The sequence below is a fragment of the Lithobates pipiens genome, unplaced genomic scaffold (assembly GCF_037356315.1).
Source record: "Lithobates pipiens isolate NorthernLeopardFrog02 unplaced genomic scaffold, aLitPip1_a1.2 Scaffold_27, whole genome shotgun sequence".
Taxonomy (NCBI): Eukaryota; Metazoa; Chordata; class Amphibia; order Anura; family Ranidae; genus Lithobates; species Lithobates pipiens.
In genome coordinates, this window is record NW_027507788.1 from 20,664,968 (window position 1) to 20,686,963 (window position 21,996).

General features: G+C 43.0%; 1 protein-coding gene across 1 annotated transcript in view; it reads left to right on the plus strand.

Annotated features, from left to right (window-relative positions):
* Positions 1-21,996, plus strand: part of LOC143933375 (uncharacterized) — an 85,655-nt gene that overhangs the window by 13,073 nt on the left and 50,586 nt on the right. Inside the window, exons 5-9 of the mRNA XM_077456243.1 lie at positions 2,983-3,237; positions 5,949-5,984; positions 8,120-8,392; positions 9,603-9,705; positions 13,382-13,487. Coding sequence (XP_077312369.1) covers positions 2,983-3,237; positions 5,949-5,984; positions 8,120-8,392; positions 9,603-9,705; positions 13,382-13,487 — 773 coding nt within the window. The remainder of the gene's footprint in view (positions 1-2,982; positions 3,238-5,948; positions 5,985-8,119; positions 8,393-9,602; positions 9,706-13,381; positions 13,488-21,996) is intronic.

Sequence of the window (21,996 nt, forward strand, 5' to 3'; positions counted from 1 at the left end):
GTGGGCTTCAGCTGACTTTTTCAGCGTAAAGTCTGGCGGACTTAGAAAGTAGTTTTGCAGCCCAATCTTTCCGCCGGACTTGGGTTTCAGCGGACAATACAATCGTGAGTATGCTAGTCCGGCGGACTAAGCCCTTGTACACACAGTCGGAGATTCCGACAACCAAATCCGTCGGATTTTGTCCGACGTATTTTGTCCAAAACTGTTGTATACACACGGTCGGACGAAGTTGTCGGAAAATCCGATCGTTCAGAACGTGATGACGTTATTTCGTTACGACGGAACTACGTTCAGGCTAGTAGGCAATAGCTTTGGTGTAGGAATTTGATCTGAGCATGCATGGCACTTTGTCGGATCGGAATTCTCTACACATGATCGGAGTATGTCCGATCGGTGCATTTTGTCAGAAAATATTTCCGGCAAGTTGGAAAATTTGGTCTGACGGATATTCCAACGGAAACAGTCCGATGCAGACCACACACAGTTGGAATATCCGACAAAACGCTCCAATCAGACACATTCCGTTGGAATCTCCAATCGTGTGTACAAGGGCTAAGAATGACGCATGCTCAGAAGCAAGTACGAAAAGAAAGCTATTGGCTACTGGCTATTGAACTTCCTTTTTCTAGTTCCATCGTACCTGCTGTACGTCATCGCGCTAGCAATCGCCAGACTTTCTGTGTGTCCGTGTGTGGCCAAGTCCGTTTGGTAGAAAGTCTGCCGGACTATCTGCCGGATTGTTTGCCGGACTAAGTACGCCGGACAATTCGATCGTGTGTACGCGGCATAACCAATACTTTCTGAAGATGGGTAAAATATAACTGGAATCCAAGTATAAAATATCAGAGAATTGGATTTAGGAGGAAGTGCAAATATGTAATAAGTATTGACCATCACAGCTTGCTGAACATTCCATTTCTTTCCAACCTTTGCAGCTATAACACCCTTTATTCTTCTGGGAAGGCTTTCCACAAGATTTTGGAGTGTGTTTGTGGAAATTAGTGTTCATTTAGCCAAAAGAGCATTTGAGAGGTCAGGTCCTGATGTTGAATGAGAAGATCTGGCTTATAATTGCCTTTCTATTTAATCTCAAAGGTGTTCAGTAGAGTTGAGGTCAGGCCTTTGTGCAGGACACTCGAGTTCCCCCACATCAAATTCATCAAATCATGTCTTTATGGAGCTGGCTTGGAAGGTTGGAAGTGGAAAATTGTCTAAAATGTCTTTGCATGCTGTAAAAATAACAGTGTTCATTACCAGAAACATTTGAGTACAACAATCTTCGGGACCTTTCACATGGGCAAAACGATTTGGTCCGCCTGTTTGTTTTTCAGGCTGACCGGATCAGACCCTTCCGTCTCCTCTATGGAGTGTCAACTGACATGTTTGCATCCTGTCTGCTAAAAATAGAAGATGGAGATCCCTTCCCCATCCATCTGTTTGGGTTGGATTCGATAGCAGTCGGGTGTAAATGGACAGCCAGTCTAATTACTCCTGACCGCCCATAGAGAAGAGCAGGCTGTGTCTTGGGTTGCGCTGCAAACGCATGTTCGCTCTGCCTGTTCAGTGGACAGATTCCCTGCTGAATAGGTGGACTCCAACAAAGCCCACCATGTGTGTAAGGGGCCTTACACATTCTTTTGGATTAATCGTGTAGGTGTGATGGTTGAGGATCCACAAACGTTTTTGTTCCTCATTAATTGCAATTTGAAGAACTATCATTACAGGCTCACTTCTGCATAGAATCCAATGAGCTTTCAGGTTTTATTATCAAAGCTTAATTGAACAAGTTGGGGTTAGAAACTCTATACAGAAGTGAGCCTGATTTAGCATTTCCCAGCTTTAGTAAATAAACCCCATTGTGTACTTAAAAGTGGGGTATGCCTGTATTGTAAAAAGTCTATGCTTGCTGTGCAATGCTGTTGTAGTTTCTGTAATGCCAAAAGTAAATCGTGAGTATTTAAGAACTCAGAGAAAAGGTTTCATTGCTCTACTTGGAATTCACTACTTGCTTATGTGTAATGAAAAAAACGAACAGGCTGCATGTAATTTCATCCTAAAATACCTCTTTTCTGACTCTCGTCTTTGTAGACTGCAGTGCGTTTCTCAAGATTTTTTTCCCTTTGCTGTGAACCACTGTGACAAGGCCAATGGAGTATTGAACTCATAAATTGATAGGTGTGAAGACACCAATAAGAAAAACACATGTTCTAACATTTGGCACTGGTGGGCTCTGATAGATGGCACTGATGGGCACTGATAGGTGTCACTGGTGAGCACTGATCAGGAGGCACTGATGAGGCTGCACTGATAGCTGTCACTGATGAACACTAATAGGGGCACTGAGAGGAGGTACTGATAGGTGGCACTGATAGGCGCTGGTTGGTGGCATTGATGTGCAGCACTGATAGATGGCACTGATGATGAGGCACAGATGAGCACTGTTTGACAGCACTAATGGGCACTAATATGTGGCACTGGTGGGCACTGATAGGTGACACTGGTGGGCAGTGGTTAGAACCACTAGTGGACACTGGTTAGCAGCACTGGTGGTCACTCTGTGGGACCGATGTCTCTTTTACAGAAGCCTGTAATCGCCTTTATTCTTTTCTTCTCACACTGTCAGCGAGATGAAAAAAGAAAAAGATTACTGGGTTCTGTTTACATTATGTGATCAGCTTTCATTGGCTCACAGCTGATCACATGGGAAAGGTCCGTGATCAGCCCTTTACTCGTGATCAGCCGAGTCCCAAGGAATCAGCGATCACAGAGCACACTGCCCACGCATTGAAGGGGGCGCACGGGCAGCGGGAGCATGGGAGGACATCCATGTACGCCCTCCTGTTATTTTAAGCCCACTCTGTAGCCGTCTTTCGGTTACAGCATGGGCACCAAGTGGTTAAATGTTTACAATATCGCCCACATTTTTGTTATGTGTTTTCTTTAAAAATCTATTAAATATTTTTGGGGTGGCTTTTCTTGTAGATTTCATTGAAAAACCTGTAATCTCAGACCCTGGAATATTGACTGAAGGTGAAAAGGTAACGATAACATGTACTGCTCCAAGAGGCTGCCCCAATGCAATAATTACATGGCATAATCAGACGGGAATATGGACTAAATCAGAAAACCTGACATTTGTACCGAGTCGGAGTCACCATCAAACTTCACTGACTTGTCAGATGACCTTCTCATCGTTGAAGAATTATACCCAAAATGAAATCACATTATCTGTTCAGTGTGAGTATAAAACATGAACTTGGGGTTGGAAAATATTAGAAAAATTCACACCAGCAGCTAAAATGTACATTTTACAACTTGTCACCTCCCCATTACAGTATGTCTAAAGCCAAGACTTTTTTTTAGCTTTAGCTATAGTAGAATACGGTTTAAATCCCTGTTAGCAATAAGTGTCAGACCAAAGAATAAATAGATCAAAACTCTTTTACTCCCCCGATACCACAGCCACCTTGCGTTGTGGTCCACAACTGCACATTACTGCAGATGAATCACTCACCAACTTTAGAGGCCCTCTTTCTCTTCTACTAGTCCATAGATATGATTCTAATATCTTTTATTTATCTATTCTATTTGTATTTCCGCTGTATTTTCTTATTCTACATTACAAGCCCAGTAGAGGAGAGTGACACCATCATTGGCTTTATAATAACTGTAGAAGTTGGCAGTTGATGGTTCAAGGTTATTTAATCCGTAAACATTTTTAGCTGTCTGTAATTTAAAAAAAAATAAAGGTTTTAATATATACATTCTTTTAGACAGTTAAGCCCTTTGCTGGTCGCCACTTCTTGTAGGCTAATTCTAGGCTTAAAATGACTCTATCACTATTATACAATTCCAAACCAAAGGTACTATGTCAACGTTGCCTATTTCCATTCTCTTCAAGAGCGATGTGGCTTAAATATCTTCCAAAACGCTTTCAGGTTAAAGCTCTTTGGCTCCTTCCCTAAATCACTATTTTATCCTACAGAGACCCAGGGGCTTGAGAAAGGAACCAGAGTAAGTAGAGGAGTACCGGGCATCAGACACTTCTGGAAGTGGCAGATGCTAAATACTCTCACCTATGTGGGAGTGGCAAAAAATAATCTTTTTCTTTGCAGGCATGCCTTTGGTCTAGTGACAAATTCACTTTAAATTGTGCTATAGCAGCCACATAATAATTAAGTTACACAACACTGACCATCTGATGAAACCATGAATTAGAAACAAGTTAGGAAAGGGGTTCGTGGGACTTTTTAGGTGCTATTTATTTATTAATAACCAAATCATGAAATATTCTATTTATTAGAAAACTGGATTAAAATATTCTCAGAATAAAAAACATATACAATCATGACTCGAAATATACAGTCTGTGATGTCATATGTCGTATTATGATGAGGAATCCTGACATGTTTCGCCCTCTGGTCTTCTTCAGGGGTTTTTTATCCGCTCAGGGTCATGATGCTCTATCAAATAAAATACAAACATACAGTACACATATTCATAAACCATATTACAAAGATTTTTTATAAATATTCAATAGTGTAGGTCCAGTGTGCTTACCCCGCAATTACACACATATAGCTTCAAATGTTTGATGTGATATAATCATGTGATGTCCTGTCTGATGCGCTGTCAAGCCAGAAAAACAGCACTAAAACTGAATTCCCCCCAAAATTGTAAAGTATTCTACAATGGGGGATTCTAAACATCACTTACAATATTTACTACAGAGGATGACTACACGGGAAGGACATAGAGTCCTCACAAAGGGTATATCACTTTGCAGGAGACTGAGCAAAAAGAGCAAATCATATATATATTTTTTTGTGTTAACACCAGAAGGGGAGATGGATCACTACTAATGTACAGAGTAAAGGAGCCATAGTATAAAAACGAGTGGGTTAAGCACCAGCCTTGCCACCCTATACTCAAAATCATTAAGGGTCTCCATTTAAATTAACACTCGCCAATATAGCAAAGACAAAATGTAGAAATCAATGTCAACAACGGATATTATCTCCCAAGTCCATACACATACCAGTTTACTGTGAGATATAGTCTTGCCCACATGGCTCCAGGAAGATGACCGTCGGTACTGTCTCCCACCTGGCTGGCGTGTGATATCATGTGCATGTTCTGCTAGTCCACCATGGCATGTCCTTTGACATCACCTGGGTCCCAGTGGCAGTGCACAGATGTGCACTAGGACCCAGGTAATGTCAGAGGATATGCCGACATCTAGCATCCACACCTGGCTGTTGATGCCACATGCTGGCAGGGAGGGAGATATACAAGACAGTAGCATCCCTCATTATGGATTCTTTAACAATCTTTGGTGGAATTAAGTTTTAGTTCTGTTTTTAGTTTGTATTACTTGCAGTTTGGTCCCTGTATATCTCCTGTGGTCACACTTGGTCCGTTCTGGTATGACAGCATATCAGACAGAACATCTCACGATTGCATCAGATCAAACATGTGAAGCTCAAGCTATATGTGTGTAATTGTGGGGTAAGCATCTTGGTTCAACACTAGTGAATATTTATAAAAATCTTTGTAATATGGTTTTTGAATATGTGAACTGTATGTTTGTATTTTATTTGCTAGAGCATCATGACCCTGAGTAGATAAGACCTCTCCTGCAGAAGCCCAGAGGGCGAAACATGTTGGGATTTTCTCCTCATAATTCCAATATGTATATATCGAGTCATGCTGGTATTTGTTTTTATGTTAAAAATATTTTAATCCAATTTTTTTATAAATAATATAATTTTTAATGATTTGGTTATTAATTGAAAAATCGCACCTAAAAAGTCCCATAAATCTCTTCCTAACTGGTTTCTAATTCTTAAGGGATGTGGTTCTGTAGCTAGTTGTTGATTCATCCACACAAATCCATATGTTTTGTACTAATGTATATTGGCTTACTTTTATTCCTGTTTATATTACAGATCTACCTTCCATTTTTATTACCAATGAGACTCCAGGTATTGTTATACATTTAATATATTTTATCACATTAAAAGTGGTTCTAAAAGCAAAAGGTTTTCTTTTTTTTTCTAAATAAATTCTCTGCATTAAGGTAAAAAAACCTTTCCATGTCAGCTCCCCCGAGCCCCCTGAAATACTTACTTGAGCCCTCTCTCAATCCAGTGCTGTACCTCTGCAGCAGCATTGCTCTAAAGGGGTTGTAAAGGTTCGCGTTTTTTCACCTTAATGCATCCTATGCATTAAGGTGAAAAAACATCTGACAATACCGGCCGCCCCAGCCCCCCGTTTTACTTACCTTATACCTGCTGCACTCGCCCCTGATGTCCTCTTCACCACTCAGCCTGGCCGTTGAATGGCTAGAGTGGATGGATTGAAAGCGGCACAGCAATTGGCAGGGCCGGGTGATACAGTGTGCGGCTATAGAAGCCGGCCGTATCACGGAAGCGTGCCCGGAAGAACTAACCACCATGCAAGAGAGCTCACATGAAGGTGGTTATTTCTTGTGGGGAGGAGCTGAAACAGCCGCCGAGGGACCCCAGAAAACCAGATTCTGGGCCGCTCTATGCAAAACAAGCTGCACAGTGGAGGTAAGTATAACATGTTTGTTAAAAAAAAAAAGTACCTTTACAACCCCTTTAACTTCCCTTTTCTCACAGAAGGCCATTGACTCCTGCTGCTCTCAATCAAACCTTTGAGCAGAGGACAGGGGGTGGGGCTGAGCCATGCTCTGAGAGTGTCATTGGATGCACACAGCTCAGCTCGGGAGCAAGTTTACTGGTGTACCCTAAAAGCAAGCGGCTTCCTATGGTGCATACTTAGAAGAGGAGGGGCCTGGAGCGTAGGCAAGGGACCCCAGAAGAGGAGGTTTGGGGCTGCTCTGTGCAATATCATATAAGTATAATATCTTTTTAACTCATCCTGTTATAAAAGAACAGTTGTCTTCAATATTTGGAGGACTAAACAATGGGCCATTACAAATGCAACATTTTATTTCTATGTATATGATACACAATGCTTTAGCAGACAAAATTCAATATAATTATGCTTAGGGTTTACAATTACATTAATATTTTTTTCTGTTACTTAAAAAGAAGTTCCAGCCCGGGGGAAAAAAATAAAAGCCAGCAGCTACAAATAAAAATTTAAAAGTCAGCAGCTACAAATACTGTAGCTACTAACTTTTACTATATGGACACTTACCTGTCCAGGAAGCCTGCGATGTTGGGTGCAGCCACCTCCATCTCCACTAAGGGAAATTGGCCATGAAGCCTCACGGCCGGTTCCCTATTGCGCATGCGCAAAGAGCGCCTCTCTTTCTAATTGACCCAGTGGCGGAAGAAGGAGGGAGGCCGAACTTCCAGGGGATGGCGCCACAACCCTTTCTTCCCGGAAGTGGGGACAGGGACAAGTCAAAAACAGATCCCTGTCCCCTCCCCACTGCAAGGTACACAATGTGACACGGGGGGGGGGCAAATAAACGGAAGCTCCACTTTTGGGTGAAAATCCGTTTTAATTATAAGCAAGAAATATTACATATAAATATTTTGTATCTTCCATGAAGTTAGCATATGGTGCTTTCAGATCTTTTTCTCATTTTCTGTCTAGTTATCTTCTGCAGACAGAAGTCAGTTCCAGTTGTCCACAGAACTCAGTAGCTTAAGCTGCAATTTACACATGTGAAGGAGTCAGAGCAGGGTCTCCTGGGGGAAAAAACTTTTAGACTTTTTTTTCTTGTTAGGAAATTTCTTTAAAAATGCACTGGCAGTTTACCCATTATGGTGATCGCTGGTACTTGCATCTTCAGCAATTCATTTCTCACATATTCATATAACTTAATGCTTACAAAATACCCGGTGCTTCCAGGTATGGGGGGGAGCAAGTGACTGCCTGCCATGTGTTCAGGTCTAGCGTCCAATTGATGGCCTCAAGCACTGTCTTATGATGAGGTCAATGACATCACCCCTTCCTGTAGTCTCTAATACTAGCCGATACCTGGTAGTCTGGTGTCGGCAGTGAGGGATGAAGGAGCATTGGGGCAATTACTGGAGATGTAACTTTCAGTGTGATGGAGAGGGGTTCAGAGACATGTCAGCGCCCCTTTTAGTCATTTTTTTTTTTGTCTGTTGTACAGAAATGCAAAATCACACCATCGCCAGCCACACCACAAATCAGGAAATTAAAGTACAAGAAGGAAGCTCACTGGTTCTGAAATGTTTGGTGGACAGTAACCCAGGAGCTCAGGTGACCTGGATGAAGGGAGAGAGGAACGTGCTCAACAAGGACAATGGGAGTGAACTTATGCTCTATCTGAGCAATATAACAGCCAGCGAGGCAGATAAATATCACTGCTTGGCTCACAATAATCTTGGGGCCATTAAGCAAACCATCAATATCATCGTTCCACGTAAGTAAAATGTGCTGTTGCCTGTTTTTGTTCCATTTGAAGTCCACCAAGTAACAGCCCCGATACAGAAGTACAAAAGAACATCTTCTCTAATGCAGAAGTTTCCCTTTTATTTATTCCCTTGCTGGTTGAATGTTCTGCGCCCATTACATATTTATGACAAACATTACAGGAATTATTTGTTAAAGAGGAAGTAAACCCTGATGAGTTTACTTCCTCTTTCATTCCCTGCAAAGGCAAAGCATAATGGACTACTATTCATCGCATAGTAGTCCATTATGTGTCACTTACCTGACACAGGAGCCAGTGAAGTTGCCGCTGTCCCCTGTAGTCCGCCGCATCCATCTTCTTGGTGGGGTCTCGCAGCTCCGCCGCTGTCATTCGGCAAAGCCGCGATGACGTCACTCCCGCGCATGCGCATGGGAGCCGACACGCACGGCAGCTCCGTCGTTGAGAATGCTGCGCTCAGTGTGCCTGCGCGCCGCTGTCTACGGCGCATGCGCCGTAGACAGCGGTGCCTGTTTTCGGGCAAATATCTCCTAAACCTTGTAGGTTTAGGAGATATTTCTTGGACCTACAGGTAAGCCTTAATCTAGGCTTACCTGTAGGTCAAAGTGGTTTGTAAGGGTTTACAACCACTTTAAGCTTCCTCAATTGTTTAAACAGTTGCTTAAAAAAAAAAAAAAAAAATCACTTATGCCGCGTACACACAATCGGACTATCCAGCGGACCAGAGTTCCGGCGGACAATTTGATCGTGTGTGGTGCTCCAACTGAAATAAGAAATAAGACTTGCTTCAAAATTGTCCACCAGACTCGGCTTTTAGCGGACAATCCATTCGTCTGTGTGCTACTCCGGCGGACTAAGACCGACGCTAGGGCAGCTATTGGCTACTGGCTATGAACTTCCTTTTTCTATGTCATCACGTTCCAATCCGCCGGACTTTTGGAGTGATCGTGTGTAGCCAAGTCCGTTTGCTTGAAAGTCCGGCAGACCTCAGCTGCAAAGTCTGCCGGATAGTCCGATTGTGTGTACGCGGCATTACTGATTTCTTTTTCATGAACACATGCATGTTTTTTTTTTGCTTTGCTTTTTTAATCTGCCTTTAGTTTTGCTTTAATGACTAGTATTTATGTTTTTAGGATTCCGTAGAATATATAAAATGGAAATCCTATTTTACTAATAACCGTGGATATATCTTTTATTGTAGTGGATATGACAAAGTATTTTGTGATTGCTGGGATTGCTGGTGGAGTTGTAATTGCTGCCCTCTTGTTGATTGCCGCTATAGTGAAGCTCCTGTTGTGTAGCAGGTAAGCCATTGTTATAACTGGGGCATTCACCTTTATTTGGCAAGAGAAACCGCAGTAACCAATCAGAAGCTACCTCAAAGTAACATTTGTGTTGAAGTAATAGTGTTTGTTACGGTACTTTATAAATATGAGCTAAAGATGCCAAAAAACAGGTGTGTCTACAAAGTTTGGTGAATGGTATCAGAAAACAAATAAATTATTATTTAACCAGTTCCCGACCGGCCGCCGCAGTTGCAGGTTGGCTCCCCAGCGCGAGCCATCCTAGCTGTACGTCGGTTCTTTAAGACGCGTGTCCCCAGAGCCGATGCTGGGCACCCGGGATCACTCATGACAGAGCGAGAACCGGGATCTGTGTGTGTAAACTAAGTATGAACACCAATCTCTCTCCTCCCCTAGTCAGTCCTATGCCCCTACAGTTAGAACACACCTACACAGCTGACGTCACCGCGTACTGCGTTGGACCCGGAAGACACGGGCAGCGTTTAAATGAGCCGGCCGGCTTGTTTATTTTATCTTGAGCGTTTACGAGAAAGAATGTGTATGTAAGTGCAATTCTTTATTTTAAATAAATTGTTGTGTGTACGAATTACACTATGGAGGCATTCTTGTTTTCCACATGGGGGAGGAACATTGCCTAGAATACCTCAGTGCCATCTGTGACGTCCCAGTGGGAGCCACTCTTGAGATCCTTAAAGTGAACCCCTGCCTGTGAAAGGATTACATGCCTATGCAGATCTCCCTAAAAAGAGATCATAAAATCTGGTAAGCGACAGTGTGAGCAGAGGTGGAGGATCTCTTTCTTGGAACGGGTCATCGCTTTCCGGGTGCACATTTGTTATGTGATGTCACGAGGAATAGACTTCTAAAGATATAAGCACATTTGGAGGACTCTTTTTCATTCACTAATCTTTTTCTTCATTTGTTTGATTGGACTTTTTGGGAAGTTGTGTATATAGCTATTTCCCAAATGATTAATCATTTTGGGGATTGTGTCAATTTACTGATCGGTCACAGTTATTTATATTTGTATAATATCTTTTTGTGTTTTTCACAATAAACACATTTTGTGCTCGTGGCTTCCATTGCACCAACATTTAATGTGTCTCCATTACCGTTTTCCCAAATTTTTAGCAGAACTTGATGTTCACTCGTTGCTCCATTGCCCTGACCCTATCTCTCACATGGATTACCTTCTATTGCCCACAGCGGGTTTACCCTGATGGTTACATGTACTCCATGCTAGGTGGCGCTTCTCAACGTGTCTCTGGATAGCCATTGAGATATTTGACCATTCACCAAACTTTTTAGACACATCACATATTTATTTAGTTATGTTACTTGGTTTAGTCAAAGGTTAAAGATTGTCATAGAAATAAAAGTACATATCTTGTTGCACATCTTACCTATTTAATGAAATTCTTTCAAAGTCAAGAGGATAGACAGAGAATTTTTAATACAACCCATGCTTTCAATAGAAAGTTATCTGATGTGTTGGTGACAGCGCTGGATGGTCTGGCATAGATGGAAGCACTGTGGGATTGGTACTCCTTCAGGGGGGCTTTTACCCAATGAAGGTGTGGCTTAGGTGAACCTTGTGAAGGTCTCGGGCTGTTGCCTCTCTGAAAGTAGAGGAAAAGATGCTCCACAGAGTACTTTTGAATGGGTATAGAGATGCACTCAGTATAAAAGTTCCTCACACTTGAAGGTGTATTGAGTTTTTTTGAAGTTGACAGTTCATAAGTAACAGGTAAATTCAATGCATTTTAGGGAAATGCCTCCCCCTTAATCAGGGCTGTAATGGTGGATGTGATTGCAACAGACCTGGAACACTGGCTGGGTATGAGGCCTTTTAAAAGCTGTCAAATGGCCATCGCAATCTCACATCCCCTATCATCAATTTCAAATATTGGTGAGAACATCCATCCCACGACATTCTGCTATTGTGCAATTTGATTGCTTCTTAGCCCTTGTACACACGGTCGGAGAATCCGTCGAAATGTGTCCTATCGGACCGTGTCGTCGGATAATCGGACTGTGTGTGGTATGCATCGGACTGATTTCGTCGGATTATTCGTCGGACCCAATTTTCCAACATGTTGGAAATATTTCCCGACCAACTGGGCCGATCGGACATACTCCGATCATGTGTAGAGAATTTTGATCGGACCAAGTGCCACGCATGCTCAGATCAAATTCCTACATCAAAGCTATTGGCTACTAGCCTGAATGTAGTCCCATCGTAACGAAATTACGTCATCACGTTCTGCAAGATCGGATTTTTCGCCAACTTTGTCCGACCGTGTGTATGCAACAGTTTTGGACAAGATCCGACGGACAAAATCCGACAGGCAAAATCCGACGGATTTGGTTGTCGAAATTTCCGAGCGTGTGTACAGGGGCTAACAGACATCATATCCAGCTACATCTCTGTTAGCCCTTCTGACGGAAAATGTCCGATCAGACCATGTTGTCGGATAATCTGACCGTGTGTGGGCTTCATCTGACTTTTTCCGTCGGAATGTCCGACCAACAAAGTTTGAGAGCTGGATATAAAAAAATTTCCGACAACATGATCCCATCAGATTTTGTCCGATTGTTTGTATAGAATTCCGATCAGACAAAGTGCCACGCATGCTCAGATCAAATTCCTAGACCAAAGCTATTGGCTACTAGCCTGAACGTAGTCCCGTCGTAACTAAATAACGTCATCACATTCCGAACGGTCGGATTTTCCGACAACTTTGTCCGACCGTGTGTATGCAACACCAGTTTCGGACAAAATCCATCGGAAAAAATCCTTAGGTTTTAATTGTCGGAATGTCCGACCGTGTGTACAAGGGCTTAGAGGTCTTTTCCTATCACATTTTTCAATAGAAGGTAAGGAAGCGTGTGTACAAAAAGAGAATTTTAAGCAAAGTTGACCAGATTGGTCTCCAAGGCCACGAAATGTTATAAAAATTGTTTTCAAGTTTTATTTATTTTTATTCTTTAGTTGTAGCAGTCAGTGAGATTACAGAAAACTGAGAGACAATAAAAAATATTATCCATAAATAGGGAAATATTCTGTATTGTCGTATTACAGAGACATAGCATAGATAATATTTGGTTGATCAGGTGCTTTCAAGAGTAATACTGAAAACGTGCTGTTTTTATATATGCATATTACAAAAAAATAATATCTGTCCACTGAATAGGACCATCTCATAGAGTTCAGCTTTGGAATTAAACAAGAAACTAATGATCAAGGAGAGGAAAGGGAGGAACAAACTAAGGAAATAAGGTGTGAAAGTCCCTAGAGTTGTAGAGTTGAGGCCCTACATCTGGAACAAAAGGGGTGCAGGGAGTCCTCGACTGGATTTCTGTGGAAAAGATGAGTGGGGATCAGACAACAACATAACTATACTGTTCAAACCTAATAAAAGGGAGGGAAGTAGAGAATAAAAAAAGGGGTGGCAGAGGGGAGTGACCAAAATAAAGGAAAATGGTGGTCACCAGGGAACCAAAGCAAATATATCATCTCCACAGAGTCGGGATCTCTCTCACTCCACGCCAGCCATCGACCTCTTGCCTTCTTTAGAATGAATGAACATATGCCGATGTTGCCATGCCACACACAACAAATGTTTTTACAATTTACACATACCATCCAATTGTAATTTTTTTTTTTAACTCGTAGGACGAAAAAAAATAAAACTGATAATCACATTTCTACAAACAACCAGTATGACCACCAACCAGACCCCTTCTATGGAAACATTGCATTTGCCATCGAATCTAATGAGGTGAAGTTTATGTAATTAATGTAAAAGAAAAAAAAAATCATTGCATTTATAAATGTCTTCTAGGCATATTGTTTTACATTTTATTTTTAAGAAGCAGATTGAATTACTTCAGTGCAAACAAATATAAAAATAAAAGGAATAAATACATGAAAATACAATAATTAGTAAAATATTATGCGTAAAACTTCAAAATGAAATACGTAAGTGCAAATGTATATTTAATACAATCCATTAAATTGTAATAATCATTCCATGGCGTAGTCTCTTCTCCAAGTGTTTCACGTCCAAGGAAAACAACAAAAAATATGTTTATGCACAGATACAACCCCAGTAGAAACAGACTTACCAAATAAAGATGACCAGTTAACCGAATAAGGTGGTCACTCTGTTATTAAAGAGGAAGTAAACCCTGATGGGTTTACTTCCTCTTTCATTCCCTGCAAAGGTAAAGCATAATGGACTACTATGCATCGCATAGTAGCCCATTATGTGTCACTTACCTGACACAGGAGCCAGCGAAGTCACCGCTGTCCCCTGTAGTTCCAAGCGTCCATCTTCTTGGTGGGTCTCGCTGCTCCGGTGCTGTGATTCGCCGGAGCAGCGATGACGTCACTCCCGCGCATGCGTATGGGAGCCGACACTCGCGGCATATCGCCACGATCTGCGGCCTGCCCAGTGTGCCTGCACGCCGCTGTCTACGCCGCATGCGCCGTAGACAGCGGTGGCTGTCTTCGGGTAAATATCTCCTAAACCTATACTATATTTCTTGGACCTACAGGTAAGCCTTAATCTAGGCTTACCTGTAGGTCAAAGTGGTTTGTAAGGGTTTACAACCACTTTAAATCCACTACTGGTTTCCTTCCTTAACAGTCCTTGGCTTATATTACCTTCATAAATATTTGAGGTAGAAAGTGGGGATCATAAGGCAGCAATGTAGACAGTGGGAATCAAATAGCACTAAGGATAAAAGGCTTATTATTGTACGGGAGGAGGCACCATCCATCCCAACCAAAATTTGCTTTAAATTTTGTAAATGTTATATTCATATTTGTGTTCTTTTTATTTTCTTAGGAAATGAGGTACAGAACTGAACCCGACAAACTTTATATGAATTTTGATGAGAAGCCTTTTTCTTACGAAGAAGACTCTGTTTATGCAAACACATGAGTTTTCCTGAAGATATCTCAAGAGTGCTTTAGTGGATTAGAAATTTACATTGTGAGTGACATTCATACATAGGGTCCAGTGTTCGGTGTCCTTCAAAGATACTATCTATGAACTAGCATGCTCTAAGTAGGAGCTCTACTTGGTTTCTACATTGACAATTGTTAAGCCTCTATAGATCCTTCCCTCAAGGCTGAAACTTGCATCGCCAAGTCATGGCTTTTGGACAACTTTGTACTCAGTGGTCCTTCACGGCCTTCACACACTATTTCTACAAAATATAAACTTTACTCTAGTAACTCTGCCACCCCATTGTCTTTTCAAACTTAATGCGAGACAGATTGTGATACACATTTCTTTATAAAGGAATGACAGAAAGCGTTCTTCCTTACTCACTCTTGTAAAGCACAAGAGTGCAATTATAAAACCTTAACAAGGTGGTACAAGGTTGCCCCATGATTTTTTTTTTTTTTTTCAGCTCATCTCCATTCCTTACCTCCCCTAATATCTGCTGGTGTTGCATCCAACACAAAATGCACTTACATTCATGTTTGGTGGAGACCATCAAACAATTGTGGGATTTTTAGCATCTATAATGAACATTTTCATGTGAAGTACTGGAATACCCCACAAGTGGCACTGTTGGCCACGATTGCAGGAAATAGAGAAAGAGACGGCGCCCTCTAAGGGTAGCAATAAAGTTACTCAGATTTATTAAAAACTGTTTAAAAACACTCACATTAGATTAGTGGTGTAAAGGCACATCTTAGATACAATGTTTCATCCGTATGTCCATAGGCACGACTCATGGGACTGTAGTACAGGGTCCACAGCATCTGACTTTTTGGCCGATGGTTAGTGGCTTAGTCCATTCCATGAAATTCTTCAGGATGGTCAGGATGGTCGAGGTAGCGCTGGTCACTGTAGGGCCCTTGGTCAGATCTTCGGGGGGAGTCTGTGTCATCAGGAGACAGGCTGGGATAGGCGTCGCTTCGGAGCATGTATGCTCCTTCATCAGGCTTTGATAATGGCCATGTAATGGAGGCCAAGATTGCAGGCACAATGACAATTGTGAAAAAAAAACTTTTCTGAGATTTCCTGATAGCTGCCAGACACATTTTTTCCACAACACTGGGACTTGCTATTAATTCCTACCTTGGCGCTGTGCTTCAAGACATTGAGTGACATTTTGTGAATTAAATTATATTTGCTCAAAAGAGGGAAAATATGAGAAGTTTCAAAATGTGGATTTCTTGATTGGTCTTTATTGAAACATTTAAATTCAAAGGCTACCTCACTTAAAGACCTCTCCTTTTGCCTAGTTAGGTTGAGTATGCCTTTGTTTGTGAGCTAAATCATTTCCTTCCCTCTCTTTCCCTTTCTTTCTCTCTCCATTTCTTTTCCATCTATTCTTAATTTTAAATTTACCACTCTTTTTTTATGTTTCAAAATCACAAGATAGTTGTATATTTATTTCATGCTGTCAATGTCCTGGTAGCTTCATGTAATACGTTTTTCGGATTGTACTTTTCAGCTTTTATACATTACTGTTTAGCCAACAATTGTATACATGTCAATTTGTACAGTTTTTATCTATACTTTGTTCATATGAGTGCTTATTAAAGAGACAAAGATGCTATCTTTATGTACTTGGCGTGTTTCATAGTTTCATAGTTAGGTTGAATAAAGACACCAGTCCATCCAGTTCAACATGAGTGAGTGTCTACAATTGTCCCTATCCATGTACATTGCACACTCACGTCGGTCCCTACCCTCAAGGAGCCCACAATCCAAGGTCCCCATTCATATACTAGGACTAATTTTGGACAGAAGCCAATTAACCTACCTGCATGTCTTTGTTCTCTGGACTTCTTCTACATGTCCTTCACAAATAAAAAACAGATGGTTAAAGAATATGTAAACCCAACATTTCATATTCACATCCCTGATTATGTAATTGATGATGAAACGCGTAGAATGGAGTCACGGCGGGTGACGTAGTCATGCACTGGACATAGCGGCCATCGCGTCGGTTTGAAACTTTTCCATTACATTGTACATTTATATGTTTTTAAATGTAAGTACTATTTCTCTTTGACTAATATCCATTGGGAAATTTTTGGTCATTGAGTCGGGAACAACTATTAATTTTGATTGCCTATGAGAGAAGTTGGGAGATGTTCCATTTCTGAAGGATATGGAATTTGCAATGTTTGGAAAAATTTACTTTGGAGGCACATATATGAAATATATAAAAAAATAAATTATTATTGTACATATATCACAATATCACAATACATATATAGTGTTAAACATAAACGTGGGACTTGATGAGGTTCCCCTAATATAAGAACTGGAAATAATTTCTTGTGTGACAATACTGAAAATACATCCGTACTAGCATATCCTCTCAGTTGGGGTTTCACTTTTCCACTTGTAGATTAAAAACACTTCTGCTCTACATGTTTCGCGACTATGACCATCACTTCTTCAGGATATCCAGTGTCAGGGCTGGGCTCAGTCCTTCCTTCTCTGAGCTGACTGCTCAGCTGTCGGCTAATTGCCAGCTCCTATCTCTCCACAGTGACTCACCTGTTGATGATATCCTGCTCGTCAGTCCTGCCTACTTAAGCCGTCCAGTCCAGTAGATCTCTCCCTTTGCCTTGGTCAACATCACAGAGACATCTCCTGTGTTCCTGTTTAAAGACTTGCTTTGTGACATCCCTTCTGGCTCCAGATCCTGCTTGCTGTTCCACTGCATTGATCCCTGAATCCTGGCTTTGCTGACTTTCCGTTCCGGTTACTGAACTTTGCTATACAGAGCAGACATGGACACAGTCCCGCTCTTCTCTATGGGGCAATTGGATGGAAACAGACCACCTGTCCATTACCATCCGCTGCCATCTTATCTGGTCCACCATATGTTTTTGGCGGGCAGAATCGGATGGAGGTGAGAGTCACCTGACATCCGCCACTCCATAGAGGAGACTGGAGGATCCGATCAGGTCCATCTGGAAAAACTGACAAGTGGACCTGATCAGATCGCCTGTGTGAAAAGGGGCCTAATTGTCATTCGCAGTGTGACAGCGCTGAAAACTTAAAAAGGGCCTGGAATGGAAGAAAGTGTAATAATTTGGTCTTCAAGCAATTAAAGCTGAACCCTAGCAAATTTTGTCTAAATACAAGAGACCCATGTATTTTTCCTTGCATCTTGGTGTGCCTTGTGTATTTCTTCCAGATCTGTGCCGTAATCCAGTGCGAAGCTTTACCTCTGTGCAGAAATTCCTGTAATAAAGACCGGTCACTGCTGCTCTCTTTCCTTGTGCAGGGTGACTGGTCTTGACTCCTCCCCCTCCTGCGAAGAGCCTGCTGGGCCCCTCCCACAGCTCTGTTCTTGTACAGGCTATGTACAGCACAATGATGATGTCAGTGCTACTCTCACAAAGTAATATTTGGGTTTGCAAAGACATTTGGTGTGCACAAAGTGGAATATATCATTTGTGGCTTTTGATAAATATATTTAAAAGAAAGATTTTGTGTCCGGAGTTCAGTTTTATGATGAAAGAAATTATTTTTATTTAATTTTTTAATTAATTTTTAATTTTTTAGTGTTGTTTTTTTAGCAGAAAGTAAAAAAAAAAATTTTTTTTTAATCTTTTTTTCTTTTTTCAAAATTTGTTCTCTAGCACAAAAAATAACTGCAGAGGAGATTAAATACCACCAAAAGAAAGCTCTATTTGTGGGGAACAAAAGGACATTTTATTTGGGTACAGCGTCGCACAACCGCGCAATTGTCAGTTAAAGTGTCGTATCACAAAAAATGGCCCGGTCATGAAGGGGGGTAAATCCCCGGAGTTCAGTTTTAAAGAGGAACCGCAGTCTGCTCACATAATTTGTAATAAAACATCTTTACAATTCTTAAGCTTCCCTCCCACCACTTTGCATATTCTTTTATATATACTGTGATTCTGTACTTGACAAATATGCTGCAGAAATCTCCCTCCACTGAGTCTGGCTGCCTCCATTTTAACTGTGGGCAGCTGAAGCTGCTGCCTGTTCACTTCCTGGATTTACACAGAGGCGCACCTCCAGCTCTGCAGCCCTGCAGCTCTGATTGGCCCTCTTATGACTCATCCCCCCTTTCTTACTGAGAAACTCTCACAAGAGAGAGCTGTGCATGATGTCATAAGCCTAGGCCAATGACCAGACAAGAAACAGGAAGTGGGCTGTATAAGGAATTTACTGGCAGAAAAAAAAAATGTTTTACTATCCAAAGTTAAAATAACAAGAGCAGAAGATTTAATAGATGGAAAGTTGGAAAAAATGACTCAAGTTCCTCTTTATTTTTTTTTGTCAAATAATATATTTATTTATATTCAAAGAGTGCATTACACGTCATGCATTACTACAACATAGAACAGTAAGAACAGAGAAGAGAGGGCTGCAGGGACCACCCAACCAGTGGCCCGTTCCAGTAGGCCCCCCAGGGCCGGCTGCCGCCAGCCCCGGGGGGGCCCCCCGCGAACAATCGGGCCGACCCTGTTAATCAACAAGTGGTGTTGCCCACCTTAGGGTCCAGTAGGGTAGCCCCTCACCCGATCATAAACAGCTACCAACAGTATTAACCTCTCATGAGTAGCAGCATCTACGAAGTAGTGTGCTAGAGGAGCAGCAAGGCACATAGGAACACCAGCCATGAGGAAAAGGGTGAAAGAGACTGGCAGAGAGATATAGGAGTACCAAGCAGTAGAGAGAGAGGAAGAACAAGAGGAGAGACGAGAAGGATAGGAAGTAAGAGGGGTAAGGAGGATGAGAGAGAGAATAGCAAAGGAGATAAAGAGAAGAGAAAAGAAAAAGGAGGGATAGGGGAACGTGGGGAAGGAGGGGTAAGGAAAGGTAGGGGGTATAGTCACCGTGTGTGGTCCCTGCGGCATTTTCACCTCCGGAGCTCCCGTAGGTTCCATGGGCTCCAGACCACATCATGGGCCTCAAGCCTGTCCCGTATCCTGGCGGTCATCCTCTCCATCAACTCCACGTCCTGAACTCTAGCATGGAGTGCTCCGAGAGCGGGGGGCAGTGCCCTTTTCCAATGTAGTGCTATTAGGCATCTCGCCGCTGTCAGGATATGTCGTGACAATGTCTTGCGGGACTTCGTCAATTTAGGGAAAGGGATGCCCAACAAGAAGGTCTTAGGATCCAGGACCACCCGCCGGTCCAAGAGATCCGACAAAAGGCGCCGGACCCCCTCCCAGAAGGGAACCACCAGGGGACATTGCCAGAAAATGTGGAACAACGTGCCCTTGTGGGTCAAGCACCTCCAGCATCTGTCAGAGGTAGTAGGGTAAATGGCGTGAAGGACGTCTGGGGTCATGTACCAGAAAAACAAAATTTTGTACGCGTTCTCCCTGTAGAGTGTGCATAGAGAGCTTTTCGAGGCCTGGGACCATATCGTCTGCCATTGCTCATCCGTTAGCTCCTCCCCCAGCTGTTCCTCCCACTTGAGCATGTAAGCATGTCTGCATGCCGAAGTTAACGGGGGTGCATTAAGGATTTTATATATAGCTGATATCAATCCTCTTTGGGCCATGCCCTCTAGGATTATGGTCTCAAAAGCGGAGGGAGGGGAGAATCGCAAGTCAGAGGATATGGTCTGGGCAAAGTGCCGTATCTGCAGATAGCTGTAGAAGCTCTGTCTCGGGAGGTCAAATTTGGACTGAAGATCAGCATAAGACAACATTCTCCGTGATCTGGGGTCCACTAAGGTCCCCAGATGGAAGAGGTTTCGGGACGACCAGGGGTGGGACATCGCATACGTCAGACTGTCTGGCATCTTAGGGTGGTACAGGAAGGACGTCAGGAGCGATTTGTCCGAGGACAAGACATAGATCTTAGTAAGCTTGCGCCATAGGCCCTGTAGATGGGACATAGATCCTAGCAGCTGGGTCCGGGGAGTCAACGCTGGGGCGCTCCATAGCATACTATTAGGATGCACTGGAGCCATCCAGAGCTTCTCAATTTCCGTCCACCTGTTGTACGACCTCTGGGTGAACCAAGAGGTCACTGCCCGGAGCTGAGCTGCCTGGAAGTACTTTACAAGATCCGGAAACGCCAGTCCCCCGGCCGAGCGAGAGGCTGTCATGACCGAGCGGGGGATTCTATGACGCTTGTAATTCCACGTAAAATCAAGCAGGTCCGCCTGTAATTTTCTCAGGTGGTGATATGGTACTGGGATAGGAAGGGTCTGGAAAAGGTAGAGGAGCTTCGGGAGAATCGTCATTTTCACCGAAGCTATCCTACCAAAGAGGGAGATCTGGTGCTTCCGCCATTGGGAAAGTAATTGCCTAATAACACCATATAGGGGCGGGAAGTTTGCCTGATACAGAGATTCAAAGGTCGGGGTTATATGAACCCCCAAGTATTTCAGGGAATCGGTTTTCCAGTGGTACGGAAAGGTGGTTCGGAGATGTTCAACTTCCTGGGGCGGGATATTTACCGGTAGGGCTTCCGATTTGGATGCATTAATTTTATAGCCCGATAGGGCGCTGTAGCGGTCCAACTCCCTATGTAGGTTAGGCAGGGATATTCTGGGCTGGGTCAGGGTGAGAATGACATCGTCCGCGAACAGGGACACCTTAAATTCCCTGTCCCGAACCGGGACGCCCCTGATATCCGGGTTCCGCCGAATGGACGCCGCCAGGGGTTCCACACAGATAGCAAATAGTAAAGGCGATAGGGGGCAGCCCTGGCGCGTGCCATTGGATACCGAGAACGCCGAGGATGTGGCGAAGGGGGTTTTAACCTGGGAGGACGGGTTGGAATAAAGGTGTCGTATGGCCCGCAGAAACGGTCCCCTCATCCCCATGTGCTGCAACGTAGCGAACAGGAAGGGCCACCCCAGTCTATCAAATGCCTTTTCCGCATCTAAACTCAGAAGCAAAGACGGGGTGCCCCCCCTATTCGCCACGTCGACTAAATCTATGACCCTTCTGGTATTGTCGCCGGCTTGGCGAAGAGGGACAAATCCCACCTGATCTTTATGGATGAGGGAGGGGAGAACCCTATTGAGCCGGAGGGAGAGGAGCTTCGTAAAGATCTTTAGATCTGTATTTAGGAGTGCAATGGGCCTATAATTGGCACAGAGAATGGGGTCCTTATCGGGCTTGGGTATCAGGGTGATGAAGGAGCGTTGCATATCGGAAGGGACCGGGGTGTTTAAGAGAAACGCATTAAACAGTCTGCTCAAGTAAGGAAGCAGAAGGGGCAGAAACGTTTTGTAGTATTCGTAGGGTAAACCGTCCGGGCCCGGGGATTTATGAGCCGGTAGCGACTTGACGGTCAGCTCTAT